At 60.7% G+C, this 11,540-nt stretch overlaps 1 protein-coding gene across 1 annotated transcript; it reads left to right on the top strand.

The window, feature by feature from the left end:
- Window positions 1-1,774: 1,774 nt before the first annotated feature.
- On the top strand, window positions 1,775-10,968 carry LOC309684105 (epoxide hydrolase 3-like; the record flags this gene model as incomplete). Its single annotated transcript, XM_082500058.1, has 5 exons — window positions 1,775-1,860; window positions 1,952-2,268; window positions 6,652-6,755; window positions 7,996-8,144; window positions 10,719-10,968. Coding segments are annotated over 5 exons (888 nt in total), but the record flags the coding sequence as incomplete, so codon positions are not given.
- Between the last annotated feature and the right edge of the window lie 572 nt (window positions 10,969-11,540).

Here is an 11,540-nt window from a genome sequence, read left to right as displayed (position 1 = left end):
GGTCTGTGGGGCTTTTGGGGGGTCTTGGGGGGGTTTGGGGGGGACTTGGGGGTCGGGGGGGGCTTTGGGGTGGTTCTGTGGGTTTTGGGGGGGGTTCTGTGGGGCTTTTGGGGTTCTTGGGGCATCTTGGGGGGGGTCGTGGGGGGGACTTGGGGGTCATGGGGGGGTTGGGGGTCTTGGGGGGCTTTGGGGGGGTTTCTGTGGGTCCTGGGGGGGCTTTTAGGGGGTTTGGGGGGGGTCGTGGGGGGGACTTGGGGGTCGGGGGGGGGCTTCGAGGGGCTCAAGGAGAGGGGGGGTCTGTGGGGCTTTTGGGGGGTCTTGGGGGGGTTGGGGGGGACTTGGGGGTCGGGGGGGGCTTTGGGGGGGTTCTGTGGGTCTTGGGGGGCTTTTGGGGGGTCTTGGGGGGGTCGTGGGGGGGACTTGGCGGTCATGGGGGGGGGATGGGGGTCTTGGGGGGCTTTGGGGGGGTTTCTGTGGGTCCTGGGGGGCTTTTAGGGGGTCCTGGGGGGGTTTGGGGGGGGTCGTGGGGGGGACTTGGGGGTCGGGGGGGGCTTCGAGGGGCTCAAGGAGAGGGGGGGTTCTGTGGGGCTTTTGGGGGGTCTTGGGGGGGTTTTGGGGGGGACTTGGGGGTCGGGGGGGGCTTTGGGGGGGTTCTGTGGGTTTTGGGGGGGGTTCTGTGGGGCTTTTGGGGGTCTTGGGGCATCTTGGGGGGGGTCGTGGGGGGGACTTGGGGGTCATGGGGGGGTTGGGGGTCTTGGGTGGCTTTGGGGGGGTTTCTGTGGGTCCGGTGGGGCTTTTTGGGGGTCCTGGGGGGTTTGGGGGGGGTCGTGGGGGGGACTTGGGGGTCGGGGGGGGCTTCGAGGGGCTCAAGGAGAGGGGAGGGTCTGTGGGGCTTATGGGGGGTCTTGGGGGGGTTTTGGGGGGGACTTGGGGGTCGGGGGGGCTTTGGGGGGGTTTCTGTGGGTCTTGTGGGGGTTCTGTGGGGCTTTTGGGGGTCCTGGGGGGGTTTGGGGGGGGTCGTGGGGGGGACTTGGGGGTCGTGGGGGGCTTTGGGGGGGTTTCTGTGGGTCTTGTGGGGGTTCTGTGGGGCTTTTGGGGGTCCTGGGGGGGTTTGGGGGGGGTCGTGGGGGGGACTTGGGGGTCGTGGGGGGCTTTGGGGGGGTTTCTGTGGGTCTTGTGGGGGTTCTGTGGGGCTTTTGGGGGTCCTGGGGGGGTTTGGGGGGGGTCGTGGGGGGGACTTGGGGGTCGTGGGGGGCTTTGGGGGGGTTTCTGTGGGTCTTGGGGGGTTTTGGGGGGGGTCCTGTAGGTCCGGGGGGGTCTTTTGGGGGGTCTTGGGGGGGTATTGGGGAGTTGGGGGGGGGGGATTTGGGGGGGTCCGGGGGGGCTTTTTGGGGGTCCGGGGGGGGGCGTCTTTTGGGGGCTCCTGTGGGTCCGGGGGGGCTTTTTGGGGGGGTCCTGGAGGGATATTGGGGGGCTTTGGGGGGGGCTTTTGGGGGGGTCCTGGGGGGGTATTGGGGGGCTTTGGGGGGGGGGATTTGGGGGGGTCTTGGGGGGCTTTGGGGGGGGCCCTGGGGGGCTTTTTGGGGGGGGGGGTCTTGGGGGGGGGCCCAACTGCTCAATGAGGGACCTCCCGGTGGGAGAAGTTGGGGGTGTCCATGGGGGGGGGGGGGTGGGGGGGGGTGATTTTGGGGGGGGGGGGCACCCAACTGACCCCCCCCCCCCCCCCTACCCCCCCCCACCCCCCACCCCCACCCCCCCCTCCCCCCCCCCGCAGGACTCGGGGCTGCGGCTCCACTATGTCACCCGCGGTCCCCCCACGGCCCCTCTGATGCTCCTCCTCCACGGTTTCCCCCAAAACTGGTGGGTGTGTCCCATGTGTCCCCCCCAAAAAAAAAAAGGGGTGGGGCCACCAAGTGTCCCCGCCCCCCCCATGGTCACCATCCTCCTCCAGGTTCTGCTGGAGACACCTCCTGGGGGAATTCGGCACCCGCTACCGCGTGGTGGCGTTGGACCTTCGGGGTTACGGAGCTTCGGAGAAGCCACCAGAGTTGGAGGACTATCGGTTGGAGGTCCTCTTGGAGGACATCCGTCAAGTCATGGAGATTTTGGGGTCACGGGAGGGAGAGGAAGAAACGGTTGAACCCCCCAAGTGTGTCTTGGTGGGACACGACTGGGGAGGTGTCCTGGCCTGGGAGTTGGCCACCAGTCACCCGTCCTTGGTGGAGAAGTTGGTCATCATGGACGCCCCACAGCGCGGCGTCCTGGCGGGTACCGGGGGGGGGTTTTTGGGGGCGGGGGGGGGGGCGGAGGGGGTGTCACGGGGCAAGGATGGGGGAGGGTGGAGTCAGGGCGGGGTGGCACCGGAGGAGGTGGCACGGCACGCGCGGGTGTGACGGGGCACGGGGGTGGTAGAGGGTGGTGTCTCATGGTCGTGTCATTGGGTGACATCTCTGGTGGCCATGTCATTGGGTGGCACCTCATGGTCGTGTCATTGGGTGACATCTCTGGTGGCCGTGGCATCAGGTGGCATCTCATGGCCGTGTCATCGGGTGGCATCTCATGGCCATGCCATGGGGTGGCATCTCATGGTCATGTCATTGGGTGCCACTTCATGGCCATGTCATTGGGTGCCATCTCATGGCCGTGTCATCAGGTGCCACCTCATGGTTGTGTCATTGGGTGCCATCTCATGGCTGTGTCATTGGGTGCCATCTCATGGCCGTGCCATCAGGTGGCATCTCTGGTGGCCATGTCATCGGGTGACGTCTCATGGTCATGTCATCAGGTGCCACCTCATGGCCGTGCCATTGGGTGTCACCTCATGGTCATGTCATCGGGTGGCATCTCATGGCCATGTCATCAGGTGGCATCTCTGGTGGCCGTGGCATCAGGTGGCATCTCATGGTCATGTCATTGGGTGCCATCTCATGGCCGTGTCATCAGGTGGCACCTCATGGCCGTGTCATTGGGTGGCATCTCATGGCCATGTCATCGGGTGCCGTCTCTGGTGGCCGTGGCATCAGGTGGCATCTCATGGCCGTGCCATTGGGTGTCACCTCATGGTCATGTCATCGGGTGCCATCTCATGGTCATGTCATCGGGTGCCATCTCTCATGGCCATGTCATCAGGTGGCATCTCATGGCCATGTCATCGGGTGCCACCTCATGGTCATGTCATTGGGTGCCATCTCATGGCCGTGCCATCAGGTGGCACCTCATGGCCATGCCATGCGGTGGCATCTCATGGTCATGTCATCGGGTGCCACTTCATGGCCATGTCATCGGGTGACATCTCATGGCCGTGCCATCAGGTGGCATCTCTGGTGGCCGTGTCATCGGGTGCCATGTCATGGTCGTGTCATCAGGTGCCATCTCTCATGGCCATGTCATTGGGTGCCACCTCATGGCCGTGTCATTGGGTGACATCTCATGGCCATGTCATCAGGTGCCATCTCTGGTGGCCATGTCATTGGGTGGCATCTCATGGTCATGCCATGGTGTGGCATCTCATGGCCATGTCATTGGGTGCCATCTCTCATGGTTGTGTCATCAGGTGCCACCTCATGGCCGTGTCATTGGGTGTCACCTCATGGTCATGTCATCAGGTGCCACTTCATGGCCGTGTCATTGGGTGACATCTCATGGCCATGTCATCAGGTGGCATCTCTGGTGGCCATGTCATTGGGTGGCATCTCATGGTCATGTCATCGGGTGCCACCTCATGGCCATGTCATTGGGTGGCATCTCATGGCCATGTCATCAAGTGGCATCTCTGGTGGCCGTGTCATCGGGTGCCATCTCATGGTCATGTCATCGGGTGGCACCTCATGGCCATGTCATCGGGTGCCATCTCTGGTGGCCGTGGCATCAGGTGGCATCTCATGGCCGTGCCATTGGGTGTCACCTCATGGTCATGTCATCGGGTGCCATCTCATGGTCATGTCATTGGGTGGCATCTCTCATGGTTGTGTCATCAGGTGCCACCTCATGGCCGTGTCATTGGGTGCCATCTCTCATGGCCGTGCCATCAGGTGGCATCTCTGGTGGCCCTGTCATTGGGTGCCACCTCATGGTCATGTCATTGGGTGCCATCTCTCATGGTTGTGTCATCAGGTGCCACCTCATGGCCGTGTCATTGGGTGCCACCTCATGGTCACGTCATCGGGTGCCATCTCTCATGGCCGTGTCATCAGGTGGCATCTCTGGTGGCCATGTCATTGGGTGCTACCTCATGGTCATCTCATCAGGTGGCACCTCATGGCCGTGTCATCGGGTGCCACCTCATGGCCGTGTCATTGGGTGGCACCTCATGGCCATGTCATCAGGTGCCATCTCTGGTGGCCGTGGCATCAGGTGGCATCTCATGGCCGTGTCATCGGGTGGCATCTCATGGCCATGCCATGGGGTGGCATCTCATGGTCATGTCATTGGGTGCCACTTCATGGCCATGTCATTGGGTGCCATCTCATGGCCGTGCCATCAGGTGCCACCTCATGGCCATGTCATCGGGTGCCGTCTCTGGTGGCCGTGGCATCAGGTGGCATCTCATGGCCGTGCCATTGGGTGGCATCTCATGGTCATGTCATCGGGTGCCATCTCATGGCCATGTCATCAGGTGGCATCTCTGGTGGCCGTGTCATCGGGTGCCATCTCATGGTCATGTCATTGGGTGCCATCTCATGGCCGTGTCATCAGGTGCCACCTCATGGTTGTGTCATTGGGTGGCATCTCATGGCCATGTCATCGGGTGCCATCTCTGGTGGCCGTGGCATCAGGTGGCATCTCATGGCCGTGCCATGGGGTGGCATCTCATGGTCATGTCATTGGGTGCCACCTCATGGTCATGTCTTGGGTGCCATCTCTCATGGTTGTGTCATCAGGTGCCACCTCATGGCCGTGTCATTGGGTGGCATCTCATGGCCATGTCATCAGGTGGCACCTCATGGTCATGTCATCGGGTGCCACCTCATGGCCATGTCATTGGGTGCCATCTCATGGCCATGTCATTGGGTGGCATCTCATGGTCATGTCATCGGGTGCCACCTCATGGCCGTGTCATTGGGTGACATCTCATGGCCATGTCATCAGGTGGCATCTCTGGTGGCCGTGTCATCGGGTGGCATCTCATGGTCATGTCATCGGGTGGCATCTCATGGCCATGTCATCAGGTGGCATCTCTGGTGGCCCTGTCATCGGGTGCCATCTCATGGTCATGTCATTGGGTGCCATCTCATGGCCGTGTCATCAGGTGCCACCTCATGGTTGTGTCATTGGGTGGCATCTCATGGCCATGTCATCGGGTGCCATCTCTGGTGGCCGTGGCATCTCATGGCCGTGTCATTGGGTGCCACCTCATGGTCATGTCATCAGGTGCCACTTTATGGCCATGTCATTGGGTGCCATCTCATGGTCATGCCATCAGGTGGCATCTCTGGTGGCCCTGTCATTGGGTGCCATCTCATGGCCGTGTCATCGGGTGCCATCTCATGGCCATGCCATGGGGTGGCATCTCATGGTCATGTCATTGGGTGCCACTTCATGGCCATGTCATTGGGTGCCATCTCATGGCCGTGCCATCAGGTGGCATCTCATGGCTGTGTCATTGGGTGCCATCTCATGGCCATGTCATCAGGTGGCACCTCATGGTCATGTCATCGGGTGCCACCTCATGGCCATGTCATTGGGTGGCAACTCATGGCCATGTCATCAAGTGACATCTCTGGTGGCCATGTCATCGGGTGGCATCTCATGGTCATGTCATTGGGTGCCATCTCATGGCCGTGTCATCAGGTGCCACCTCATGGTTGTGTCATTGGGTGGCATCTCATGGCCATGTCATCGGGTGCCGTCTCTGGTGGCCGTGGCATCAGGTGGCATCTCATGGCCGTGCCATTGGGTGCCACCTCATGGCCATGTCATTGGGTGGCATCTCATGGCCGTGCCATCAGGTGGCATCTCTGGTGGCCATGTCATTGGGTGCCATCTCTCATGGTTGTGTCATCAGGTGCCACCTCATGGCCATGTCTTCGGGTGACGTCTCATGGCCATGGCATCAGGTGGCATCTCATGGCCGTGTCATTGGGTGCCATCTCATGGTCGTGTCATCGGGTGCCATCTCATGGCCGTGCCATCAGGTGGCATCTCTGGTGGCCATGTCATCGGGTGCCACCTCATGGCCATGTCATCGGGTGCCATCTCATTGTCATGTCATCGGGTGCCACTTCATGGCCGTGCCATTGGGTGCCACCTCATGGTCATGTCATTGGGTGCCATCTCTGGTGGCCCTGTCATCGGGTGACATCTCATGGTCATGCCATGGGGTGGCATCTCATGGTCATGTCATTGGGTGCCACTTCATGGCCATGTCATCGGGTGCCATCTCATGGCCGTGCCATCAGGTGGCATCTCTGGTGGCCGTGTCATCAGGTGCCACCTCCTGGTCATGTCATTGGGTGCCACCTCCCATGGCCGTGCCATCGGGTGCCATCTCATGGCCACACCATTACGTGCCATCTGTCATGGCCGAGCCATTGGGTGCCACCTCTCCCGGCCATGCCACCAACTGCCATCTCGTACGGTGACACCACTCCCCGGGGTGGGGTTTGGGACCCCCGCGGTGGCCCTGACCCCGGTGGTCCTCTCCTGGCGCAGGTTTCACCGCCTGCCACCCCTCCCAGCTCCTGCGCTCCAGCTACATCTTCCTCTTCCAACTGCCCTGGCTGCCCGAGCTCCTCCTCTCCTTGGCGGACTTTGAGGTGAGACCCCATCCCCACGTCTCTTTGTCCCCACCTCGGCCCCTCAGGCGGCCCCGTGCCACCTCCTGCCCATCCCCAACCCAAGAAGCTTCTCAAGAAGCTCTTGAGGAGGACCAACCAACCTCAAGGTCCTCAAGAACCTCTTGAGGAGGACCAACCAACCCCAAAGCTCCTCAAGAATGTCTTGAGGAGGACCAACCAACCTCAAGGTCCTCGAGAACCTCTTGAGGAGGACCAACCAACCCCAAAGCTCCTCAAGAACCTCTTGAGGAGGACCAACCAACATCAACCTCCTTGAGAACCTCTTGAGGAGGACCAACCAACCTCAAGGTCCTCAAGAACCTCTTGAGGAGGACCAACCAACCCCAAAGCTCCTCGAGAACCTCTTGAGGAGGACCAACCAACCCCAAAGCTCCTCGGGAACATCTTGAGGAGGACCAACCAACCCCAAAGCTCCTCAAGAACCTCTTGAGAACCAACCAACCTCAAGGTCCTCAAGAACATCTTGAGGAGGACCAACCAACCCCAAAGCTCCTCAAGAACCTTTTGAGGAGAACCAACCAACCTCAAGGTCCTCAAGAACCTCTTGAGGAGGACCAACCAACCCCAAAGCTCCTCAAGAACCTTTTGAGGAGAACCAACCAACCTCAAGGTCCTCAAGAACCTCTTGAGGAGGACCAACCAACCCCAAAGCTCCTCAAGAACCTCTTGAGAACCAACCAACCTCAAGGTCCTCAAGAACCTCTTGAGGAGGATCAACCAACCCCAAAGCTCCTCAAGAACCTCTTGAGGAGGACCAACCAACCCCAAAGCTCCTCAAGAACCTCTTGAGGAGGACCAACCAACCTCAACCTCCTTGAGAACCTCTTGAGGAGGACCAACCAACCCCAAAGCTCCTCAAGAACCTCTTGAGGAGGACCAACCAACCTCAACCTCCTTGAGAACCTCTTGAGGAGGACCAACCAACCCCAAAGCTCCTCAAGAACCTCTTGAGGACCAACCAACCTCAAGGTCCTCAAGAACCTCTTGAGGAGAACCAACAAACCTCAAGGTCCTCAAGAACCTCTTGAGGAGAACCAACCAACCCCAAAGCTCCTCAAGAACCTTTTGAGGAGAACCAACCAACCTCAAGGTCCTCAAGAACCTCTTGAGGGGGACCAACCAACCCCAAGGCCCCTTGTCACCGGTTTTGGGGTGGTGGCCTCATCCAGACCTCCTGTCCCCCTTGGTGGCCCCATAGCTGGTGAAGACCTTCCTGACGGGACCTTGGACGGGGATCCGGAACCCGGCGCAACGGTTGACGGAGCAGGAGGTGGACGCGTACCTCTACAGCCTCTCCCAACCCGGGGGGTTGACCCCCACCATCCACTACTACCGCAACCTCTTCCGGTGGGTGGGGCCTGGGGGGCAGCCGGGGTGGGGCTGCCAAGGTTGGGTGCTCCTGGGTTGGGTGCTCCTGGGTTGGGTGCTCCTGGTTGGGGTGGTGATGAGGTCTCATGGGGGTGTGCCCATCTGAGATGATCCCAGTTGGTTGGGTGCTCCTGGGTTGGGTGCTGCTGGTTGGGGTGGTGGTGGGATCCCATTGGGGTGTTCCCATCTGGGACAATCCCAGTTGGGTGCTCCTGGGTTGGGTGCTGCTGGTTGGGGTGGTGGTGGGATCCCATTGGGGTGTTCCCATCTGGGACAATCCCAGTTGGGTGTTGTGGGTCGGGTGCTCCTGGGTTGGGTGCTGCTGGTGGTGGGATCCCATTGGGGTGTTCCCATTTGAGATGATCCCAGTTGGGTGCTCCTGGGTTGGGTGCTGCTGGTTGGGGTGGTGGTGGGATCCCATTGGGGTGTTCCCATCTGAAGATGATCCCAGTTGGGTGCTCTTGGGTTGGGTGCTGCTGGTTGGGGTGGTGGTGGGATCCCACTGGGGTGTTCCCATCTGAAGATGATCCCAGTTGGGTGCTCTTGGGTTGGGTGCTCCTGGTTGGGGTGGTGATGGGATCCCATTGGGGTGTTCCCATCTGAGATGATCCCAGTTGGGTGCTCCTGGGTTGGGTGCTGCTGGTTGGGGTGGTGGTGGGATCCCATTGGGGTGTTCCCATCTGAGATGATCCCAGTTGGGTGCTCCTGGGTTGGGTGCTGCTGGTTGGGGTGGTGGTGGGATCCCATTGGGGTGTTCCCATCTGAAGATGATCCCAGTTGGGTGCTCTTGGGTTGGGTGCTGCTGGTTGGGGTGGTGATGGGATCCCATTGGGGTGTTCCCATCTGGGACAATCCCAGTTGGGTGTTGTGGGTCGGGTGCTCCTGGGTTGGGTGCTGTTGGTGGTGGGATCCCATTGGGGTGTTCCCATTTGAGATGATCCCAGTTGGGTGCTCCTGGTTGGGGTGGTGATGAGATCTCATTGGGGTGTTCCCATCTGAAGATGATCCCAGTTGGGTGCTCCTGGGTTGGGTGCTGCTGGTTGGGGTGTTGGTGGGATCCCACTGGGGTGTTCCCATCTCCCACCTCCCATTGAGGTTCTCCATGTTGGGGTGCTCCATTGAGGTTCTCCAAATTGGGGTGCTCCATGTTGGGGTGCTCCATGTTGGGGTCCTCCATGTTGGGGTCCTCCCACTGATGTTCTCCCATTGAGGTTCTCCATGTTGGAGTGCTCCATGTTGGGGTCCTCCCATTGATGTTCTCCAAATTGGGGTGCTCCATGTTGGGTGCTCCCATTGAGGTTCTCCATGTTTGGGTGCTCCATGTTGGCTGCTCCATGTTGGGGTGCTCCATGTTGAGTTCTCCATGTTGGGTTTCTCCCATTGAGGTTCTCCATGTTGGGTGCTCCATGTTGGGGTCCTCCATGTTGGGGTGCTCCATGTTGGGGTGCTCCCATTGAGGTTCTCCCATTGAGGTTCTCCATGTTGGGCTTCTCCAAATTGGGGTGCTCCATGATGGGTGCTCCCATTGAGGTTCTCCATGTTGGGGTGCTCCATGTTGGGTGCTCCATGTTGGGGTCCTCTATGTTGGGTGCTCCCATTGAGGTTCTCCCATTGAGGTTCTCCATGTTGGGGTGCTCCACGTTGGGTGCTCCATATTGGGGTGCTCCATGTTGGGGTCCTCCCATTGAGGTTCTCCATGTTGGGTGCTCCATGTTGGGGTTCTCCCATTGAGGTTCTCCCATTGAGGTTCTCCATGTTGGGGTGCTCCAAATTGGGGTGCTCCATGCTGGGTGCTCCCATTGAGGTTCTCCATGTTGAGGTTCTCCATGTTGGGGTGCTCCATATTGGGGTGCTCCATTGAGGTTCTCCATGTTGGGTGCTCCATGTTGGGTGCTCCATGTTGGGGTCCTCTTTGTTGGGTGCTCCTATTGAGGTTCTCCCATTGAGGTTCTCCATGTTGGGTGCTCCATATTGGGGTATTCCATGTTGGGGTCCTCCCGTTGATGTTCTCCAAATTGGGGTGCTCCATGCTGGGTGCTCCCATTGAGGTTCTCCATGTTGAGGTTCTCCATGTTGGGGTGCTCCATGTTGGGGTGCTCCATTGAGGTTCTCCAAATTGGGGTGCTCCATGTTGGGGTGCTCCATGTTGTGGTCCTCCATGTTGGGGTCCTCCCATTGATGTTCTCCCATTGAGGTTCTCCAAATTGGGGTGCTCCATGTTGGGGTCCTCCCATTGAGGTTCTCCATGTTGAGGTTCTCCATGTTTGGGTGCTCCATGTTGGGGTGCTTCCATTGAGGTTCTCCAAATTGGGGTGCTTCATGTTGAGTTCTCCATGTTGGGGTGCTCTCATTGAGGTTCTCCCATTGAGGTTCTCCATGTTGGGCTTCTCCAAATTGGGGTGCTCCATGATGGGTGCTCCCATTGAGGTTCTCCATGTTGGGGTGCCCCATGTTGGCTGCTCCCATTGGAACTCTCCATCTTGGGGCGCTCCCATTGGGGTGCCCCCCCCCCACCCCCACCCCCCCCCTCCCAACCTTCCCCTCCCCCCACAGGGACACCCCGATCCCGCGCGAGCCCCCTCCGCCCCCCACCCTCCTGCTATGGGGCACCCACGACGCCTTCCTGGACCCCCGCCTGGCCCCCCGCCTGCTCCGCTGCCTCCGCCCCACCGCCCGCCTCCACCTCCTGCCCGGCGCCAGCCATTGGCTGCCCGAGGACCAGCCCCGCCCCCTCGCCCGCCTCCTGCACGACTTCCTGGGGGGGGACCCCCAACCCCCCCCGTAGGGGCACCCATGGGTGCTGCCCCGCCTTTGGGAGGGGGAGGTGGAAGGGGAGGTTGGGGTGTGGGGAGATGGTGGGGTGGGGTTGGGGGGGGACCCAACATCTGGGGGGGGGACCCACATCTGGGTGGGGGTCATGGTGGTTGGGTGGGGCCCCCAACATCTGGGGGAGGACCCACATCTGGGTGGGGGTCGTGGTGGGGTGGGGACCCCAACATCTGGATGAGGGTCATGGTGGTGGGGTGGGAACCCAACATCTGGGGGAGGACCCACATCTGGATGGGGACCCCAACATCTGGGTGGGGGTCGTGGTGGTTGGGCGGGGACCCCAACATCTGGGTGGGGCCCCCAACATCTGGGTGGGGGTCGTGGTGGTTGGGCGGGGACCCCAACATCTGGGTGGGGCTCCCAACATCTGGGTGGGGGTCGTGGTAGGGTGGGGACCGCAACATCTGGGCGGGAATCCCAACATCTGGGGGGGACCCAACATCTGGGCAGGGGTCATGGTAGGGCGGGGACCCCAACATCTGGGGGGGCTCCCAACATCTGGGTGGGGGTCGTGGTGGGGCGGGGACCCCAACATCTGGATGAGGG

The sequence above is a fragment of the Vanellus vanellus genome, assembly GCF_965231255.1.
Source record: "Vanellus vanellus genome assembly, contig: HAP1_SCAFFOLD_2193, whole genome shotgun sequence".
In the NCBI taxonomy this organism is placed as follows: Eukaryota; Metazoa; Chordata; class Aves; order Charadriiformes; family Charadriidae; genus Vanellus; species Vanellus vanellus.
Note: the sequence above shows the minus strand (reverse complement) of the source record. Positions and strands in the feature narration are given on the sequence as shown.